The sequence below is a fragment of the Hippichthys cyanospilos genome, chromosome 3 (assembly GCF_059441005.1).
Source record: "Hippichthys cyanospilos isolate Australia breed blue-spotted pipefish chromosome 3, RoL_Hcya_1.0, whole genome shotgun sequence".
In the NCBI taxonomy this organism is placed as follows: domain Eukaryota; kingdom Metazoa; phylum Chordata; class Actinopteri; order Syngnathiformes; family Syngnathidae; genus Hippichthys; species Hippichthys cyanospilos.
This window is the reverse complement of record NC_142371.1, coordinates 3,487,973-3,510,747: the sequence shown is the minus strand read 5'-3', so window position 1 is coordinate 3,510,747 and position 22,775 is coordinate 3,487,973. Positions and strand designations below refer to the sequence as shown.

At 38.5% G+C, this 22,775-nt stretch overlaps 1 protein-coding gene across 3 annotated transcripts in view; it reads left to right on the top strand.

Annotated features, from left to right (window-relative positions):
• The window catches only part of LOC148425483 (receptor-type tyrosine-protein phosphatase U), a 196,495-nt gene that overhangs the window by 147,346 nt on the left and 26,374 nt on the right, over positions 1-22,775 (top strand). For 2 of the 3 annotated variants that reach the window (XM_088410176.1, XM_088410175.1), the window contains exons 14-19: positions 3,040-3,178; positions 4,715-4,738; positions 4,926-5,080; positions 7,016-7,203; positions 15,389-15,461; positions 15,546-15,622. In XM_088410176.1, the coding sequence (XP_088266302.1) occupies positions 3,040-3,178; positions 4,715-4,738; positions 4,926-5,080; positions 7,016-7,203; positions 15,389-15,461; positions 15,546-15,622 (656 nt within the window). The remainder of the gene's footprint in view (positions 1-3,039; positions 3,179-4,714; positions 4,739-4,925; positions 5,081-7,015; positions 7,204-15,388; positions 15,462-15,545; positions 15,623-22,775) is intronic. The other variant, XM_088410178.1, reaches the window with a different exon arrangement.

Sequence of the window (22,775 nt, the reverse complement as noted above, 5' to 3'; positions counted from 1 at the left end):
TCTGTTGCCGCTGCTCCCCGCGGTCAGACCTGCCCCCACGGCATCACATCGCGCACATCTATAGGAGAATGTCTGCCTTGCGGTAATGTCATATAATTCTGGTCTCTTTTGCACCATTGCGACAGACATTGCATGTGAAGTCTTTTCTTTGCTTATGGGTATATCTGCCTTCATCACTTCCTGTTTTTGCTCTGTGCCCTGATTCTTCAACTCTAACGGCCTATCAGAGTGATCAAATGTCCAGATGGTCCAACGACGTTCCGACATGTTGAAAATGCTAAAAATGTCCCCCGACACACCTTCAACAGCTCTAACATCATGATTGTTTTTTTTTTTTTTTAACTAATCAGTCGATGCATATCGACACATGGACTCTTCTTGGGTTGGATTACTTTATCTCGGACCCAAAGAACGTCTTAAGAACAATTGCAACCTTTAAGAAACCCTGAAAAATCTCTGATGCGGACAGAAAGCATACAGCTGGAGACAATGTTATTTCCAATTGTGCCAGGTCAAAGATTTCTAATGTGATCACAGTGATCCTTCTATCATTAACATGGACTACGTCTTGTGGTCTACTAAGCTCTTTTTATCATGTAGCACGTCAGGAGCCAAGTGGAGGCAAATGATTCCGGCTTTGATAGGAAAACTGGAGATTACATTTCAACTTCCAGGTGACAGTTTAATTAAGGATCGGCTGGCAGGCTCAGTGTGACAATAGACTTTCATTTCCCCTGCTAAGCGCCAATTTCCAACATGGGGCAACCGGCAAATGCGCAGATTCACGTGGAAATCCATTTCATGGCCATGTTCACTCTGATGGAAATTCCAGGTTAGATGTGAAAAAGTGTGAAGTAACATGAAATGGAAAGGTTTACATCATCTAAATTTCCCGACGCTTGCGTAGCATGAAGTCACCAAGTAAGAGGGCCCAGCAGGGTTAAAATAGTCTTGGATTTTTAACTAAACACTGTTCCCTTGCCTCTTTGCGCTACACTTTTTGCGGCTTTATTGCTTCATGTTTAAAATAAACAAAACACCACTTTTAATAACCACAACCGTGATGTACTGCAATAACACTCCCACCCTCAGTCCTAACCTGGAGTCTGAAGCTGTTTAACAGCCTGTTAATACTCGGTCTTGTTCAGCCACAAATGAAGTCACTTTTGCTTAAGACTAAACCACTGCTCATCGTTCTACATTAAGGGAGTCAAGGCATGACATAAGTGTGGTGAACTCATGGCTGTAAGGGAACTGAAGAGACGTACATGTGGGAGATTGAGGTTATGAGCAGATGGACGAGGGAATAAGGAAAAGTGAGGAAGAATGTCTCTTTAAGAAAACTTAAGTTGTGAGTAATGGGAGGGATGCTCACCATGCATTGTAAAAAAAAAAAAAAAAAAAAAAGTCCAAAAAACGTACTACGGTAAGGAGTTCAATGGGCATGGGAAAAAAAGGTATGCAAGGTTTTATTCATCACATTTCATACTTTGTTTATGTACATACAATGTTCGTGGCAGGGGGCAAATCCTACTCCCTGGAATTCACTTATCACAGGGCTTTTCTGTTCTCTATTACATGACAGTTTGTTTTTATTTTCATTTAGATTTTTTTATTTCATTTTATTTAATCATTTTTTTGAGCAGAGTTATTTGGTTTTATTCATTTTATTCCTATTTTTAATCACCTTTTTAAATGTTTTTGATTAGTTTTTTATGCGGATTATTTATCAAGTGCAAGATAAAAAAAAAAACAGGTTACGATGTATTTTATGTTCAAGTAAAATATAATGGTCAAATGACTTTTCGATCTTCCATATTGTGTACTGACGTACAGAAATACTCAAATACATTTAAAATAAACCAAGAAAACTCACGTCTTTCACATAGTTTTAATTAGTTCCATGTATGCAAGACATGGTTTGTTAGTTTTCATATATTTTAATTTAAAAATATAAAAGCAGGTTTAATCAACTGAAGTTCACTTTTCCAGGACAATGTCTGAAATTAAATACATTCTTAAGTTAGATGAGCTTTAAAGTCCCAGCGATTACTTTGATTGGGTTTTAGACAAACTGCTGCAGCCTTAAAAGGCTGCCAGCTGCAGATAGTTGGTCTGCAACATTGCCTCCATCAAAGCGCTTACGTCCCCAGCAGGTTGCGGGGTATAGCTGTATCCTTGGGCCTGCTCTGACTTTCTGCCGTTCCCGAGATGTTACGCTGGCCTCGGAAAGGCCGGTTTAAGGTCTGGCAAGGCCTTGAGCGCTGACTGACACAAAGGAAAAGTAGATCAGTGGGCCTCATGAACTAGTCAAAGGAATATCCGCCATGAGGAACAAGTAGAAAGACTTGCGCGCGAGAGGACCTTTTCAGTCGCTCACAGGAAGCGAAGTGCCTCGGAAGATTCTGTCTGGAGCTGCTGTTTGGAAGACTTATGTCTCTGAAATATAATAAATTATTCAGTGTTAGCAGGGAAAGCATCTCATGGGTCTTGTAGCAACAATATGTACAGAACACTTACAGGCTCACATGGCTACACATCATAATTTAAAATGCAACCATCAGTGATCAGGAAAACATTGAAATTAATCTTGAAGCGATCCCATTATGATGGTGATTTATCTTTGCAACGCTCCTATAGAATCGCATTTTATGTCAAACATAAGATGTGGGCCTGAGTGCTACGTTTGTTGGGTTGCTTAGCACTGGCAAGATCTGTCACTACCTTATTTGCATGACGCTTTCATTATTGCCAGCAATTTGAAAAGGCCTTTTGAAATATCACTGCTATTGAAATGCAGTGATGGCATTAAGAAAGCCATTAGAATTCAGCAGATGTCGTCAGTAGTCAGGATAAGTTGAATGGATGCATTGTGGTATGAAAAGTATCTACCTGCAGAGGGGGGGCTTTTCAAAGATGTGAATTTTCTGTGCCGCCACATCCACTTTAAATGACGACTCTGTGAATGATTTCTTGAACACATTCTGCCACCTTTAACCAGCACTGCTTTTGAAAGTTCATTTCTTCTGCTTCCCCCAGCCGCCTGCAAAGACCACCGCAAGGCTTTGGAGGTGTCCCAGAACTCGGAGGAGATGGGACTCATTCTGGGCGTGTGTGTCGGCGGCCTGGTGGTACTCATTCTGCTGCTGGGTGCTGTCATCATTATCATTAAGAAAGGGTAAAGACTAATGATTTGTATGAAGCATGCCTCATTTTGCGCACCTCCATTGTTTTCGCTCATTTTTTTTTTTTTGTAAGGGGATCTGACCCGTAAACAAATTTTCTGAAAGATTACTCTTGTTTTGGCGAGAACTGTTTTGATTGCTTTTACTCCCTTATCATGTATCACAGGGGCCAACAATTCTCATCTGCAAAGCCCATCTCAGTATGTGAAGTATTTAATTAACGGCTGATGCAATTCAATTAGCTACTTAATTACACACACCAAGCACAGGACCGAGGCATAAATGAGATGGTAATTGGGAGGGAAAAGGTGTGCTTTTAGAGACTATTAGCCAGCGAACCCAAAGGTCTCCGGTATATTTATCCAGACAGTTATTTTGCAATCCTCTAATAACTTCTTACTGTGCAACCACCAAAGTCAAACAAAATAAAAAAGTAACTACATTCAGCAGCTCCTGAGGCAATCTGTTACCTTCGTAAGACAGTCCTCACTCTGCAAGTACAAACTTTTCGGGTAACTTTGTCAAATTCATAGGAACAGATAAGGTCATCGACTTCTGTTCCAAAGTGCTGGCCTGAGATAATCAGCTTAATTTTAGCCATCTGCCTCGCGTGGTAAAATAAGTTTGATTTAACCACTCCTCCAGATCTGGCCAGCATTTTAGATCAGCATCCAACTTGACGCCTAAATTTTAGATGCGTGGCTTTGTCAGAGAGCCCAAGGAACAAGATCCAACAAACCGTCGTGCTCGTAGCGGTGCCACCAATACCCATCCCCTCTCTTTTGTCTTTGCAGCAACTTAAAAAAGATCAGAGCGAGCCAGGGCTTTAAACATTTTTAAGAAGCCAAGGGGAGGCAAGTAGACAGGGAAATTAAAAGGGAACCTAGAACAGATCCTTGTGGGACCCCAGGAGGAAACCAGAGAGAACTGCTCCCATTGCTGCCACACAAGAAGTTCAGACGCTTACTTAACTGCATTTTCTAATTTTTGGAGAAAAAAAATATTTTGACATTTTACCACTTCAGGGACAGTCAGCTTTAGATGTTCCACTGTGTGAATGCCCCAACACAAAACAGGAGGTTAGAAGTAGCCCCAGAAAAATCATATTAAACGGCTGACACAGTTTCCTGACTGATAGTGAATAATGTCCATTTTGAAAGTCTGCACTATTTTCCAAATGAGCTCGGGGTTCTGTGCTGAGTGACCATGCAGTTTCCCTCTTTCGAAAATTGATTGCTGAATTTGCTGTGACAGGAAAGCCACGTGGTTTAGTGCTAGAAGTGGAGACACATTCTAATGAAAGGGAACACACGCGTTACGCTCCGCTGTGGCTTCTTGTGTCAGCACCTGCTCTTTTATACAGTACTTCTCAATATGCATCACATGGTCACCTGCACAGCTGATTTCCTGCTCCTGGTTTTCACTGTAATCAATGCATTCTGCTTTCAGCTGACATTGTGTTCATGATACATCTCTTCTTGATTTTTTTTTTCCTCCTCCTCCTCTACTTCCTCCTACACTCTTGCCAGAAGGAACTACTACTCTTACTATCCGTAAGTGATTATGGCTCTTTTTTTTCCCATTGTTTTCTGATCCATCATACACATGCTTGTGCTTTGGCTGTCTGTCACACAACAGGATGTCGTGGAAATAATTGATAATTATTTTAGCATTTTACTTTGATGCTTGTGTTGCTTTATTTTACACTACCCCACTCTCCCCTCCTGTATTTCTTATCAGGAAACCTGGCAACATGAATAAGACCCCCATTACTTATCGCCAGGAGAAGAGCCACATGGGCTCAATGGAACGCAGTTTTACCGACCAGAGCACCCTGCAAGAGGATGAGAGGATGGCCCTCTCCTTCATGGATGCACACACATGTGGAACCCGAAGTAAGACACAAATTAATTTCCAAAATTGACTTTCAGCATCTCCGGTCCTGAAAATGGGTTGACGAAACATTTGTAGTGCTTTTCTTCCATTTTGGACCAAAACAAGTTTGAGTTTACAAATGGAATTCAGTCTGTAGAAGCCATTTGTGATTCTTGTCATTTCTCTTTGAATTGATTGCCCTTTTTCTATTGTCAGTCTGATGACAAGGAAAGACAGATGTGTTTACTACACAGTTGTAAGTGTTCTCATTTGGCTACTTTAGTAAATAGTCATACAAATACTGTGGTTTTGATAATAGAAAGTGTATACCTCATTGGACTTCAGAATTATTCTGTTTCATGTAGTAAATAGTTTTATCAAGACGTTAAAAAAAAAATTGATTTTTTTTTTTAATCTCATCTAAAATTTTCTGAGAAAACCCTGAACCAAAATTTTTCTTTAGATACATTGCAGTATTGTAAAAGTGGCTTTAGTCATTTGTTTGCTTTAACAGACTTTGACAGATGCAGTTGTGGCCATTTACTTTTTGCTGCATTTAAGACAAGTCCCGAGTGCTGGCAGCAACCTCTAGTTTCGATCATCAGGAGGAATGGTGCTGTTTCCTTTTGTTCATGGTCAATCAATTTGAAAACATCATTAAAATAAAATGCAGACTTGCTCAAATGCGGGGGGCGCTCTCGCGTTTAGTTTGGCAAAGACCTTTGCTACGGCTTGTTACATTGTTGCTGTCGTAGCTGCAGTCGCTGCTGCGTGCTTTGCATTTATGTGGTAGGCTAAACACGAGCTTTTTCTGTGGTAAGCAAACTCTTCACATAGAATGCATATCACTCAACCTTTATTAAATGTGCCTTTGGGGCATTTTTTACAAGTTAAATTTACCATTTATCGGACCTTCAACTCACAAACATTTTCACGTCTGATTTCTGCTCCTGAACTTGCACTCCCACCCACAGCAAGACTGTCAATTATGCCAAACACAATGACGGCCAATCAGGGTCCACTTCAGGTTGTGATTCACCCTTTTATTCAACAACCAAAGTGCATAAAAAAGGATCCTATCAGCATACAGAAAGCATAAAGTTAAGGATTAAAAATTACATTAAAAATAAAAATTGATTGCCCAAAAAATATTATTTTGGTACACCTAATAACACTTATGATCCATCAATCTTTCAATAGAACTTTCTTTAAACACAATTTCCATACTTTCATAATTTCATAAATAGTAGCCACCACCAACCCCTACACACACACACACACACACTCACACGTACAGAGTTAAAAATAATCCTGTAATGACCTAAGGGCCTGAGGGACAGAGCAATGATGTGACACTTCCTAAGTGAAAATAGGTTGTTAAAAACGTTTTTACAGGTTTTATAAAATGCTAAATGGATCACAAAAAACTGTTTTGCTAGATAGGTAAATGGTCTGTCGTTTATCTACGATTCTGACATGCATATGACAATGTGTTCATGAGTGTTCATAGCTGATTTATAGTCCCTGGAAAACATGAAAAATGACTTTTAGCTGTGTTAATATTATTGCCCTTATTTCATTTTTTGTTATGTTAGAATGATTGCGAATATTCTTTCTTCTGAATCAACAGCGCACATTCTTGGTGTAGAAACTGGCGGCAATGTTTTTATTGGGGAGAAGTTCAAATTATAGCAAAAGGTGGTGGTAAACACTTGAAGGCACATCTATGTTGAGTGTGTTTTGATATTATCTGGCATTTTGGGAAATTATTTGCTCGAAATTTGAACACCAAGCTTATTTTTGTGGTGGGGGTATTTTTGGCCTCTAGCTATCTTTACAGCGTGAAAAATTTACTGGCTCCTATAAATGTAGTTCATCTGCCCGTGAACTTTTCCCGAAAGTTGTTCTCATGTAAAACACTGTTAAGGTTCCATTGGTAAAATTTCCTGTCGCAGGTGATCCGCGCAGTTCTGTAAACGAGGCCAGCAGTCTGCTTGGAGGCTCCCCGAGGCACCCGTGCGGACACAAAGGCTCCCCCTATCACACGGGGCAGCTGCACCCCGCTGTCCGAGTGGCCGACCTGCTCCAGCATATCAACCAGATGAAGACGGCTGAGGGCTACGGTTTTAAACAGGAGTATGAGGTGAGCTATTGTTCTTTGCTCTCACCCTCGGTGGTAATTCTACGTTATCACCGTATGTCATATGCAGAGCTCTCGGGGAAAAAAAGATGGCTTTATGACTCAATTAGTCTGAAGAATATTGAAATGTAAATTCCACAGCATGGGTGTAATTTACCCCCTTTTCTTCACCGTAGATCAGTCCAGAGCGATTGCTTATTAAAACAAACAAAAAAAAAGATCTAGATTATTTCTTTCTTAGTGGTGAAACTTTAAAAATTAGGCCACCTTTAAAACCATGGCGAGAGAGTTTTGTGCATATTTTCAGTATTTACATAAGTGCAATGCATCACTGTGCACAGAGCTCACACAATAAAGATTTACTTGCTACTGCACCATTAAATATTGACAGTGATGTCCAGCACCTATAGAAACACAGCCAATGTAAGTGCATGTAATTCAGTAAAGTTAAATGCATACAAGGTCACTGTCAGTATGCTATTCTAAAGCTTCTTGTTTGAAAGCCACTTAGCGAATCTAAATGAGTTTTAGTTTGCATAGTTATAATAGACGGCATGCATGAAAAACACTTAGATATGTTGTATAATCGATGCAATTCCGCCACTGTTGATATTAATCATGGCCACTGCTGTATATACTGTAATTAGATTGTGAGAAAATTGACTGATGGTCAAGCAAAAAAATACTGTTAGCATGCAACAGAAAACACGATGTAAGAATGAAAAATAAAGTTTTAAGTAGACAATAAAGTTATCACAATATTAAGAGAATGAATGGGGCCTTAATGCATAAAACCTTTTCAGCACGGGTACTAAACCTCTGTGTGAATCTGGCCCCCTGTGTGTTACACATAGTGCCAGATACACTGAAGGATTGCATGGCACTAACAGGTAAAAATGGAGCAAATATATTTTACGTTCAAGTCACAAAGCGTGCACATATGGGGAAATGTATCATTAACAGAGATGTCAAGCAGAATGTATCCCAGTGCATCGTAAAGTTTGCACATATTTAAATAAGCATATGCAATAATATGCATATATTTGACAGAGAAATTTACACCCCCTATACAAAGATGATGAATTGACAAACATTGCCTAATTCACTGATGCAAATAACAAAAGCCAGAACAAATAACGGCAACTGAAAGTGGGGCCCCCTAGCAGAATGCACATTACGCAAGAGGTCTGCACCGGGACGTTCTAAATAACTAATATAAAAAGCGCGTCATTGGTTAATGTCAGAAAAGGATGACTAAAATTCACATCCACATCATTACGAATGCCATCTTCAATCTCTGAAAATATCAAAATGTATGTGCTGATATTTTGGATAAAATGCATGTCAAATGAATAATAGAACAAATGAATATTTACAACTCCATTTTACTCATAACAAATTATTGTTGCTTATTGAGGAAAATCCTTATATCCACAAACTTATATCCATAAAATTTGACATCTGTGTGGGCATTAGATGTCCTATTGAAAGTTCTGTCCCATTCGCACCACCTCTGGTGTTGGTATATCAATAGCACGATATCATTTGTGAATAGTTTTTTTTTCCTTTGTGGATTCGGCCCAGAGTCCTTCGACTAGTATGTATTCTTCTGCACTCTGACCCTGTCCATAGGACTGAGAAATACTAGATTAGATAGCATGTAAAGTGTGCATTCTTGAAACTTGAGATTCCAATGGTACATAGGACTCTTAACAGTTACACATTGTCCTGTCACCACGTTGTTACAATCTATAGAGTCTGAGAAGTAATCAACACGTTGAACAGCTTCTTCCACCCCATGAGATAAAAGTGTAATTTTCACATCCTGCAAAAAACAACAAACTTGGCAAATGTATTTGACGTTAATGGTGAGCTGAGAAAGCCATTCGTCGTCCTCTGACATCCTCCATGAGCCCTTTGCACAGCCCACTGAAATTAATTAGTGGTGTTAAAAGGCATCTGGATCACACCGAGGTTGAAGGTATGAATAAATCATTCACATATGTGTCAAAAGAAGAACTTGTGTCGCAAGGCAAGACTGATGAGGTTAAATGTCTCACGAGACGCTCGGTCCTCTGTTAACAGATTGTAGGCAAGCAAATGAGGAGTCTTTGACTTTTCTCCTGCAAGATTCAGTACAAATTACTCAACGTTTCTATACATCCCACTTGATACATCTTGATTTTCATGAGAGGCATTCAATCCAAGGTTTTTTGCCATTCTTAATGCTTTCTATGGCCCAGTAGACTTGTTAGCTCACTTTTGTGGCAAAAAAAATATTTTCCTGGTGAAAAGTGATGTTTGGCTTTAGAACATGTTCTCATTCATTAGCACTGAAGCAGAGTGGTTAGCATTAGAGGAGAATTGGTAGCACTTCTGAATTATTCGTTGAACAATTTTTATTAGCTTGTGGATTTCTGTGTAACATTCGGATGTTCTCTCGAGGTTGTCCCACAGTCGATAACAAGCATTGAATGCTTAAACCCATGGTTGGTGGTTCTATTCAGTTCTGGATGGTATTTCATTGCTTTTTCATTGTGAAAATCTCTAAATTTGGGATCCAAATGAGGTTTTTCAATGCCTCATGTAAACACATGGAATCACTAAACTGAGGATCAGGCAACTGCCAACGGTGCCAAATGGTTTTTGAATGACAGTTCATTTGTGTTCAAGAGTGGCATTTTTTTGTTAGACTTAATCTGTGATCTGTACGTCACAATTGCCACAGTTCAGGCCGGACATGGTTTATGGATTGCTCATTCATGGATTGCTCTGTCAAAAAATCAATCAATCAATCAATCAATCAATCAATCAATCAATCAATTGTGCGTTCTGGTGAAGGCTGCACGTTCAATTGACACTGCACATTTGCTGTCAGAGGAGGCGTAATCATATCAAGCTAACATGTAAGTTGCATGTGTGGAATGATTTTCACAACAAGGGGTAAAGCAAGTCCTTGGTAAACTGGGTACTTAAAGTATGTGAGCGTTAGTTTAAGTTTCATATTTATTTTCATTTGTGTGGTGGTCAACACACTATCATGAAAGAATCACAATCAAGCACTGATTAAAGACACAAAGAAACTACCGTATTTTTTGGACTATAAGCTGCGACTTTATCATCGTATGAAATGGGACAAGTATAAACTAGCTGCTTATATAAGGGTGGGACGTATGGTGCGTTCAAATGCAATTAGACATTTTAAACTCAGGCAGAAAAAGAGACTATTGATGCAATAAACATTAATAATAGAATAAAAATAAGAGTAGGAATAATATTAATCCTAATAAGAATTTTTAATGTCTTATTATTCAAATGAAAAGTTCTCCTCACATCGACAGTGATTCACAAAACCGCAGTGCAAAAGATAAACCATATCGAGCCCTGTATGGGAATGTATGGCACCTTTGTCATATAGTTTCCTAGTTTGTACCTTGGATGTTTCTGGCTCCCAAGCTGTCCCAAGTTGGCAAGCAGTCTTCATAGTTTCCTTCCAGGTCTAGTATTCCAAATCTTGTTTTCCAGGAGTTTTTTTGTTCTTCAATTTTTGTTTTTTTTATTTTTATTTTTTTAGATATACAAGTACAAAACTTTTACTTTTCCGTGTCCTGTCTGCTTCTGGGTCCAAATCCCGCTCCTCACATGACATTGGTAAACCAGAAGCTATAGTTTGACACACGGCTGTCAGTTTATTGGTCAACAGCAGGCACAGGTCGAGAGAATGGCTGTCAGACCCTGTAATTGACTTGAGATCTGTTCAGGTTGAATCCTGTCTGTCACCTTAAGTCAGCTAGGATTGCCTTCAGCTTCCCTGTTACCCAGAACGACAAAGTAGAAGATGGGTATATAGAGGGATGTTCTTCTTCTGGCAAAAGACTGACAGTATTCCTTAATCACCATGCCGTTGCTGTGAATCGCAAAGCTAATCTGGATCACATGAGCTGGTTTCCAGTGATTATGTAACTCCATTTTTATTCATGAATGATCGAATTATCTTGGATTTACATGCACACCTGCACGATCTAATGCGATCCAATACATGGGCTTTATCACAAATGTCTGGGGAATGTGAATCCAATTTGCTATGTGGTTTTCAGTAGAGGTATCTTGATTCTTTCAAACCATTTTTTTGGATTAACGGTCAGTTAAATTAGTTAAAATCTGTTTTAATGGACATTTCTAATAGGTTCATCCACTTGTCACATCTCAAATCATCTCTATTTTCCTATTTTAATTCGAGTAGAATGTATGTTATCACTTCAGAAGAAGTTATTGTGTTGTGATAACTTGTCGTCATTAGCATTCGTAAATGCGCAGCCCAAAAAGACACGTTTCCATTCGATTATTTTGCGGTTGTGGCCGCCTTCACACGAGTAAGATTCACGACACATATTCAAGGGCCAGGATCTCTGTGTACTTTCCTCCAGTGAATCAATTTTTGCCTGAGTGGTGAGATCACACCCTGGGGAAAAGTCTGTCGCTGTCACCCAAACCTGTTGCATTGATTAAAAAAAACAAAACTAACAACAGCACAAAAAACAAACGCAAAATAAGCGGACACTTTTTCTCTCTGATTGTTGGTGTCCCAACCTTTGGAACTAACCTTGTAGACTCATTAAACTGTCCCTCACGGGAACAGCACAATCCTCTCGAAACAAAATCAATACACACCTTTTTGCTAGAGTATATGTTTTGATGGAGTGTCTCTCAACCCAAGGAAATTGATGAGGACTATCATATTACACTGCCCTAGTGCGTGTAAGCTTTTTATTTCCCTGAGGAATACCTGTGTTCTGTAAAAACAGTGATCAATAATTTATAGTGAGTTGTAAGGGGCCTCTTACGTGTGGCACTTGCTGTCACTGCACTTATTTTCCAGACACACAAACTTCAACATCGACTCCGCTACAGTCGAGATTTGCTGGGGAACTTGAGGCTTTCATTACAGCGGTTGGCCTCTCTGTTTTGAGGTCAGGTAGGATGATGAACTCGCTGAGTAAAAAGTGGACTTGCAGCAAAGGTTACCACGGAATCACAACACACTAATTTGGGAAGAATAACATGTAGAACTTTTAAAGGCAGGATTATTGTGCCCTTGTATAACAATGCAGAGCACCGTGCAGGTATAATGTAGGTATCCTGAAAATGTCTAATTTTGGAAACCAAAGAAAACGGTATTTGACTGGGGTTTGACTGCTTTCATCTCATTTTGCTCGTTTTAATTGATCCTCTTAACCAACCCACACCAGTGATCCTTGCCAGTGAGGCTTTCTAATCAATCTTCCACAGGTTTGTATTTCCTTGCTTTCCTTCGATATTGCACAACCCCCTCACACGGTCCTCTTTGTTTTTCCCTCTCTCAGTTCCTCTCTTGACGTCTGAGGAGTGATGAGAGCAGAGAAACAAAGAGCTCCGAGGTCTGGCATCAAAATTTAAGAGGAAAGGCAAAAAAAAAAAAAAAAAAAATGTAGGGTATACACAATGTAAAGAGTTGGGAGTTAAAGCAAAGGAGGGATTCAGAGAGAGGCGGCACATGGAAGAAGTGAGGAGGAGGCGGGTGTAATCCTATGCAGGATTTGGCTGGTTCTTGGCTCTCTTGTGGGGAGAAACTGCATTGTAATCCCCTGCTCAGCATGCAGACTTTGGCAGAGTTTCATCGAATTTCCCCAGTGGCTGAAAACCACAGGGGGTTTGCCAGTCTTCAAATATGCATGTTTGTGTGCAGACATCTGAGGGGGCTATTTGTAGAACTAATTTCAGCTCCCGCAGTGGACCCCTGAAAGAAGTTTAGGGTGACTTATGAGAAGACAAGTCACAATTTTTGAATTAACAGGTTTGGTTATGGTTTTGTTTACAAGTGCAAAAAGCTTCCTGTTTTCCATAACATTTTGCGCTTGTTCATGAATTGCAAAGAGTGTTGATAGCGCGCCATGCACTGTAATTGTCATGCTGTGGGGGTGAACGGAAAAAAAAATGTGGGGTCTTAAAAATAAGAATACTCAATACGTTTGAAAGCTTCAAACATCTTGCATGTTTATTGCACATTATTGTTGATTTGTTTTGTTGGGTATGCACTGTGCTTGTGGTTTCTATGATTGAATAACCACAGTTTGATGGAGGCTTCTTGTAAAGTCAGAGGAGTGTTTGTGTATGCTTTGGCCCGCTAATAAGAATGATATTAAACTGTTAAGCAATCAGTCAATGAAAGCCTTTGTCATTACTTTTCCGTCGGCCTCTTTCGCTGGATGACATAAGGAGAGTTTGCCAAGTTGAATCCTTCCTGTTTTAGATCCTAAAGATAACAGGTATGACGGATCTGACTTTGACCGAAAAAAACATTGTTAGCCAGTGTACAGTGAGGGGTCTTAGAGGTTAAGGTGATTTTAAATTAAAATGGAAAATCTTTCCATAGGATGGCAAAGGTACGTTCGTGCGTTGGTTGGTTATGGACATAACAAATTTGTTTCCAAAATGTGAATATGACGGCTTGGTAAAGAGCTTTAGATGTATCATTTGAACGGATTCAGGATTCTTTTTTTAAATTGTAAGCAACAGTGATTGCTTGTTTGGGATGCAAGTTCAGGCCATAAATAAATGAATAGATAAATAAATAAATAAACATTCTGACACTCCTGTAACATTTTAAGTTTGGCAATTCAACAAAAATATATTTACTACTATCAAAATTGACTGCCCCACATTTCCTATGGAGAAATAGGTTTATAGATACATAGTTGTGTCATGAATGAGAGAATGTGAGCGCTTTGAGCACCATTTGGTTTAGAAAGTGCTATGTAAGTGTACTCAACTTTATCATTTGTATTGTCCCTCAACAAAAATATAAGATATATAAAAACCCTCAGCAAATTGTTGAAAAGTAAACAACGTGCTTGCTTTGTCGTGTCAACTAGCGTTGTTGCCTTAAATGTCAATAATTTCCATCTGAACCCTTGTGCAGAATTTTAACAATTTTTGGGTCATTTTCTTCAGCATTATTCTTGCAGTAATTTAGCCAAGGGATGGTGCACTCCTGGTAGTGTGATGGCGTAACTTTAAGGTAATAAATTGAAATTGGGCACTTTGAAATTGGGCATGCTGTCATCATTTGGGTGGAATTTTCAGTTCCCTAGTGTCTTTTCAATGCTTTTCCTTTAAAGGATTGATCAAAATATTGCACAATGTTTCAACTTACATCACTGTTTTAGCCCCAAAAGTTGTATTTTTAAGGTGTATAGATGTAATACTTCCATCTGTGCAGAAAGTACTAACTTAAGCAGATATATATCACAGTTTATCTTTCATCTTCAACATGTTCAATTCATATTAAATTTTTTAAAACATTATTATTCCTGTATTTCTTATAAATGCTGAAAACGTAGTCTACTTCGTTGGTTTCGTACCACTTTGAGAGCTAAATCCTGTCCCCTCATACGGGATTATAAGGCGCACTTCCAATGAATGGCCTTTAAAAAAATAAACAAATAAAATAAACTCACATGTAAGGCCACCGGATTATAAGGCGCATGGAATCAAAACTACATAGAATCAAATTGGTGGCTGGGACTGCATTTGCATTCTGTTATGTATCCACTAGATAGAGCTGCACTCAACGGAATGTCAACTCAATGATCAGAAGTAAGCAGTTTATGCAGTCAGCACATGATATGATCGATATATATATAAGGCACACTGGATTATAAGGCACGCAGTCAGCTTTTTAAAAAATGTAAGGCTTTTCTGTGCGCCTTATAGTGCGGAAAATATGGTACACTTCGCTATTGTGTGGAACTGATAGACAGGAACTTGTACTGTACTGGCACCACTTTTACATTTAAAATCTCTAGAAATTAAGGACCCCATATTAAATGTATTTTTTATAACAAATTAGTACAAGCGTAAACAAAAGAACACGTGAATTTGGCAGCCTCATGTTGTCCTATGTTTCAGGATCAAAGAGAGATGAGGGACAACGCTCAGCTTTGTTCTATTTAATTTCATAGCGTGCATGTAGCATCAAACCTCTTCACAAAAGCCAACGGTTGCTGAACTAAGCCAGCCGTCCCGCATCACAGTTGTACCGGCTTAAGCAAAATGTGCTCCATTTTCATTAAAGACTGCCGGAGAGGTTAATCGAGATGGTCCAAAAGGTATGCCTTTCATTCTTCTTTTTTTTTCTTCTTTTTTGTAGAGCTTCTTTGATGGCTGGGACTGTACAAAGAAGAAAGACAAAACTAAAGGGAGGCATGATACCTTATTGGGATGTAAGCCACAAAAGTTAAATAGGCACAGTATAAAATACCTTTCATTCTTCAATGTGCTTGTGTTCTTTTGTTTTAAATTGTCAGACGATCGCCACAGAGTCAAACTCAACCCTCTCTTGGGAGACCCCAATTCCGACTATATCAACGCCAACTACATTGATGTAAGTTTTATTCTCTTTGACTTTCCCTGTAATGTTTGACAGCAGATAAAAAGAGCCAACCTCCAGCGAGGCCTGTCGAAGTCCTGTAAGCCAATCAGTCAACTGACCCACTTTCACCTGGAAGCTTTTATCCAATCAAACAACCTGCTTCGTTTTGTCACGCTTGTCAACCTCTGCATCGCATTCCCCGACCCAAAGTCAGCTATCACCTTTATTAAAACACGACAATACATGCACTTAATACCATGGAGAGGAGATGAACCTTTTTTGTAGGATGCCACTAATCCCTCTAAATGAAATCCACTTGATTGATGTTCTTCAATCTCTAGTTGGGCGTGGGCGGGAGGGTGTGGTGGAGATTGAGGATTGAGAATCAGGGATGGGTAATGATCCTTTCCATTGTTAACCTTGAATGTTTTCCACACACTTAGCGCCGCAGTAATTTTCACCGATCATTAAAAGGTGAACGGACTCCATGCCTTTTCATCAATACATGTTCTCATTCATAATCACGCCTTGTTTCGGGGAGGGGAAAAAAAAATTGTTGGGAGCAAAAATCAGCAGGCATTTTAAAAAATGAAGCTGTAGCAAGCAACTAAAGATGAAGATGAAGAAGTACACGCTTGTCTCGGCTGTGGAAATGTTGAGTTATGTCAAGGCAAGTGTGGCAATCTGATATGGATCCTTTGTCTCACTAGATTTATTTTGCACACCTCACACTGGCACTCCATGCGTTGCCACTCTGCAAGCTGAGGTAGAACGATTCCGTCCCTGTACTACCTTGGATGGCTAAAAGCAGTATCCCATTTTTGTCAAAGCCTTTCTGAAGAAAAGATTTGAGAGCACATTTTCTGGAAACATAAACTTATTATGCACTCAGAACTCCTTTGATTGGATTAACCTTTAATGACAAATCAAATCAAGTAACAGCAGTACTTTAACACTGCAAGGTTTTCTCCCCCTTGTGGAATGATGGCTTGTGGCGAGAAGCTTTTTTTTGTGTGTTTTTTTTTCTTGTGGAATGATGGCTGGTGGTGAAAGGCTTTTATGGAGTTCATTAGAATGGCATAGTATTAAAATCCCGCCGAGTTACTATGGTTACTTTTGGACTTGAGAGATTGTATTTTTCGAGGGAAAATCATGTCTTCATGGCAAAACCAACATATCAAAACTAAAAGCATCCACAGTGGACCCATTTTTTGATAAGCCCGACCAGCCAAGATCTGAAAATAACTGAGACTAGTGATTAAACTGACACTAAAAGTGATTAAAATTAAGGACTAGGCATGGGCCGATAACTGGATTGGCAGTATATTGCGATGTTAAAAGTCACAATGATTTAAAACTGTCCTAATCTGTCAAATCCAGTATTAAAAAAAAAAATCCCTCCCGCGTCATCCCACTTAACAGCAACTGCAGTGGGCAGCTCTCATTGTGTATCATACGTGAGTCCTCCTCTGCTGCAGCAGACAATTTTTGTCCATGTCCTGCTTTGTGGGCTTTAATATCAATATAATTTTGCTCCTGCAGCTAACTAATGTTGGAAATGTGGCTAACGTGCTACTTTCATGAAGTGTTTTATGTGATATCGCTCAAGGGAAGACACAAAACATCTAGCCTGCTTGAATATGGCTTACCATGCAAACAAAAAAAAAGATCAAACTTTTCCCCCTGTCCAAACAAATGAAGTCGGCTTTGGAGAAAGTTTTTAGTTTTCAAAAAAGAGCAGTTGACTTTGCAAGTAAGCTATAAGCTAGTTCTGAGTGTGAGAGAGAGGGAAGAGGGTGAGAGAAAAAGAGAGAGGCCGCGAGACTGAACGTAAGCGAGAGATGGAGAGAGAGAGAGAGAGAGAGAGAGAGAGAGAGAGAGGGAGCGATTTAGCGAGACAGCGCTAGCGAGTTTGCGTGAGTGTGTGTGTGCGTAAGTGTGTGAGGGAAATAGACTCGCCAACTTGAAATGACAGAATCCACAATGTACTATTATTTGACACATAGATGGTAGTTTAAAATCAGTCATTAAAAAATATATTATTGTACCGTAGATTTATACTTATTTCATATTAAGAGCCCATTTTTCAGTTTAAATTGCATGTGTTCAATTTGAAAGAATATAATACACTTTTATTGGTGATCAAAGCTGTTTTCCTTACTGAAGGTTGGTTTTGATTTTATTTACATATTTAAATAATTTAACATGGTAAATGTTTGTTATTATAACAAAGGCTGTTCTGTGTATTTTGTTTAAAAATAGAACTATTTTATAATATGGAAACATGGCTATTTAGCAAAAAAAAAATTGAAAATTGTACATTTTAGAGCTGGAATTTCAACACTGTGATACCGCAATATTTTTGCTCAATGTTATCTTACCATCAGAATCTGAGGTCATCCCATGCCTAGTGGCAACACATTAGGCTAAAAATTGGACTAAAAAAATAAATATTAAACTAACCCACAAACAACTGGAGGCCATCAGCCAAGACACACGCTATAAATTGAAGACAAAAGACCGGAATCAAAACATAACCATTTCACGTAAATGTAGGTCTGTGCTTTTTGTGTTGTTTATTGTGTGTGGACCTGCAGGCTCAACTTACTTTAAATATATCACAAATCATGATTCCAAAATCCTCTTGTACCATCTCGACTGCTTCCAAAATCTTCAAACATCGGTGTCCCTTAAGTGCACCTAATAACTGATACAGTAGCTAAGATCGTACATGCAGCCTGTACACGTCAACATTTCTTGTGAGGATGATGATGAAGAACTGCTGTAGCAGTGCAGTCTAGTGTAAAACAAGGAGCATTTGACTGCACAGCAAAGAAAGTGAGTTACAGTACATTAATGATGGCAATGCTCTGGGGCACCCTGTGCTGGTGGCAAAATCCGCTGTTTTTTCAACCACTGGGCTGGCATAGCACTTAGCGCTTGAGTGTTTACTGACCCAAAACCACTCAATCAACAACATAAAATAGCAGTAATATATAGGTATAGCAATGTTCTGATGTCATGGTGTTCACTTGTTTGGTGCTGTGTTTATTCTTTTTTGGATAGTCTTATATTAATCACCCTGTCTGACTGTTAATCCCAAATCTAACATTGCTGCTATTAGACTAGATAAGTAAAGAAAATGAATGAGTGTCTATGAATTCAAAACGGTCACTTAACTGTAAATACATTGCTGAGAATCTGATTAAATGAACAAATAGATTTATATTTTCTTTTGAGTATTAATGGCCAACCGTAACCGATCTTGGTCTTAGTCAGGAAGTTAGTTTCTCAGGAACGCCAGTCATGCTCCCGGGTCGATATGACCCAGGCATGCATCCCGGTAAACATTATCAAATGCAAATATGTCAAATGAACCATTTTAAAAATTGTCACCATGAGATACGACTTTATGTAGTTGTGAAACTTGAATGATCTGTCAGTCTCACCGGACAAAAATAAAGTGATAATGAATTATAGCTCAAGAGGAAAAGGTTTCAATGCAAACATGTCAAAATGAAAGTTTAATTATTATTATTATAATGACTTATTTCTGGTGATTACATTCTAAAATGGGTCTTTTTGACCCAGGTTATGTTACGTCTGGGAGTGTCACACTCAACATTATATAGCATTTCCACTGAAAATGTAAAAATAATGATTGTAATTCTATTTTAATTGAATGTACCAGTAAGTAAAAACAAACCATATCTTACAGTCTGTTGTGATTTTTTTTTTTTGTAGTAAAAAAAAAAAAAAATGTCATTTTGACTCAATCCTCTTAATGTTCCAAAAGCCTCCCAAGTAACATTATTGTAGATTATTAAACTGTATTCTTCGCAAATTATTTGTTTTTATTGACTGTTGGTGACAATATTTCTTGCTAGAAGCTAATGTATTTGTTTCTCTCACTCAAACGACATCATTTTGGCCCGCAATGCAACAGGAAGCCTAAAGAGACACTACAATTCAATAAATGTCATACAGAGATGGTACATTAGATAACTACCATAATTTCCCAAATATAAAATGCACTTTTTTCCCCAAAATGAAGGCTGAAAGTATGGGTGAATCATATGTACGATAACTTAAAAAATCCCCCCCCCAAGACCATTCGAGGACAATTGATCTGTCAGTCACATAAGCACAGACATGCATTTTTATATTGGCTGTATTTTTACTTAAAAATAATTACTGTAATGGGACGAGATAGAGCTGGGGTACGTCGGTTGGCTGTTAGCATCACATGCCTATTGCACGGGCCTCGGGGTAGCTGAGGTTGTTATTGCATTAATTTTGATCAAAGAAGTGGACAGACTGAACCAACGTTCATCCTTGTTCCCATACGGGAATATTACTAAAACCCAGAGGAAAAAGTTACTGTGGCACCAGCTGATTCAATTAAGAGTGATTGCCCGGTTAATAGTGCACAGGTTAGAGAACACGGTATTCCATTTGACTTGTTTATTAATTGCGGTCTTTCGGCATTTTCACACAATCATACTCGGTGAAACACGTATGCTGCTTAACTTAACTTGGGGGATTTATCACGACATGAACTCGAACAGCGTCGCAAGGAAAAGGAAAAGCAACTGCTTCCGGCGCATTTAATGCTTCTAGAGAGGTGTTCACTGACCGATCACAATGCGGGAAATCTGAAACACATTTAACTAATCATACATTGTGGACATTATTTTCACCACAAAAAGAAAGTAAATTTCTTAGGCATATTTTTCTGTGAGTCACGGAAGTGTGAGTTTGGCAAATATCAAACCAGGAATATGTTGGTGTCCACCGCACTTGTGTTTGTTTCACAACATGTTATATAGAAAAGCATTCTTCCATCCGAGCAGATGTATCGCTTTCAAAACAGAGGTGAGATGGAGAGAAGTGTTTTTGCCCTTTTTCTTCCCTTTCCATTATTGAATGCCTGAGCCTTTGCTTCCTACGGTGCGCTTTGCTCGAAGAAGAGCTGCAGATTTTTGCATACGTTTGACAGCCTGTTGAGAAAGGAAGAACAGTTCAATGTGGCATGGCTGAGGCTATGTTGCATTTCATTTCATCTGCAGTGAAACAATCCAAGTCTTACTTTGGCTCATCAAACCACTGCGGCATCCATGTTATTATGTAACCACATTTTTGACATCTGTGTATTCACTAAAAATGTACTTCATCTGTGCCAGTCAGTTTCATTTTGTGAAAAATCAATGCTTTCTTTGTTATCAAGACACAAACAAAAATTTTATGCAGAAATTATTCCCCTTAGCACTTACACATGAAAATAATAAGCTATGTTGTTGACAAGTTATAATTTCCACCAACAAAATCTATTAAATGGAAAATAATATACCATTTTCTGACTCATAACTGCTATCTTGTCTTTATCACGTACACGGAGATATAAATTTTCTTTACAATGTCCTCCAATAATGGCTGGGAGCTTTTACTTACTCAATTTATTTGAGGGAGGAGTCTGTATTGAAGGAGGCATTTATTTCTGCAAATGCTTTTATAAATGTAGAGAATTTTTTTGTGTGATTTTAACACTGTGAGCACCACTTATATACAATAGGCGCTCCACATAGTTGATACCATGGACAGATTTGGTTCAGGTAGTTTTTAAAACACAAATCTTTCAGCTGGAAATCAATGAAATGCGCATCGCCCAATGTGAAGAAAACACTTTTTGTCGGGTAAACTCATAAATGTGCTCAAATCTTGTAAATACTGTGTTCCAAAATGGTTTCAAATTCATTCAAATGTACTCGTAAATATGTTTGAAGCTATTTGCAAATATGTTTGGAAATACGTGTAAGCTAAATGCCAAAAACTGTATTCATTCCCATAATGCTTTGGGCTGTAATGGTCAACCCTTTGTGTCATTATAGGATCAAATGTAATGTCTTTAGCATTTAACCGAGTAGTATGTTTTGGAGGTATTTGCAAATATGTTCAAACACACTTTTAAGCTTTTTTTTTCCCATATTGCTAATGAGATTTATGGAACACATGCTATGTTTTCAAAATTAAATCTAGAAGTGCGTTCAAACATATTGGCAAGTATGTTTTTTCAAATATACTCAGACATACTTGCAAACACATTCAAACGTACTTGCAAATAATTTTTGAATGTAGTTTTAAACTAGATGCTAAAAACAGAATTTATTTCCATAATGCTTTGGGCCATGCCCTGTATTGGATCAAATTTGTTTTGTGCTATTTTTAGCATTTAACCTTGAACTATGTTTGTATGTATTTCCAAGTACGTTCGAAAGTATTTGCAAATATGTTTAAACGTATTGTCAAATGCATTCAAACACACTTGTGAATATGTTCGAATATTATGATAAGCTTAACGTTAATCTCATTTTATCCCCATAAGGCCAAGCTCATCAAATCCTAACGACGTTATGGCAACAAATGTTATGTCTTTAGCATTTAACCTAGACCTTTACTTGGATGTAAAGGTGGATGTAAAGTACATCAATATGTATTTTAAATGTACAATTTGAACGCGCTTTTTTGAACAAGTTTTCAAGCCAAAAATGTTTACTCCTCATTGGTAACTCCTACCTTCCATAGGAAAAGGCACGATAAAGTATTACATTTTATGTATAAAAAAATATACAGTATGTGCTTGAAATTATTACGCTATATATCTTGTGACATATTCTCATTTCAAGCACAGTTTGAGAAGTTTTCATTCGTTAAAACTAGCTATTAGCGGGCGTTGCCAGGACCTTTACAATAGTTCAAATTTTTTGCGTCTTCCAAGTCGTCAAATATAATCTAGAATCTGAATCATTTCCAACATTACACAACCTTTTACCACATTCTCCTGTCATTGGCAGCAGCAACAAATGCAATTTCACTTGAATATGTCTGGGGCTTAAATGTATAGCGCACCATTCCACATGTGGCAGAGAACTCTAAAAATGTTTCACTTTAAATGCTGACGCCATCCTCGTTCACCGAACATGTGTCGTGAATATACGTACAGGCGGCGTCGGATGGCAAAATGTACATAACATCAACTCTGGCTGCTCAACCCACATCACTTTTCATGATCACACACACACACACCTTCCCACCTGTCTGTAAAGCAAGCTGTCTACCAAAAAAGCTTCTTTCATTAACTAGCGTATATGTCTTCTTTTTCTACTCC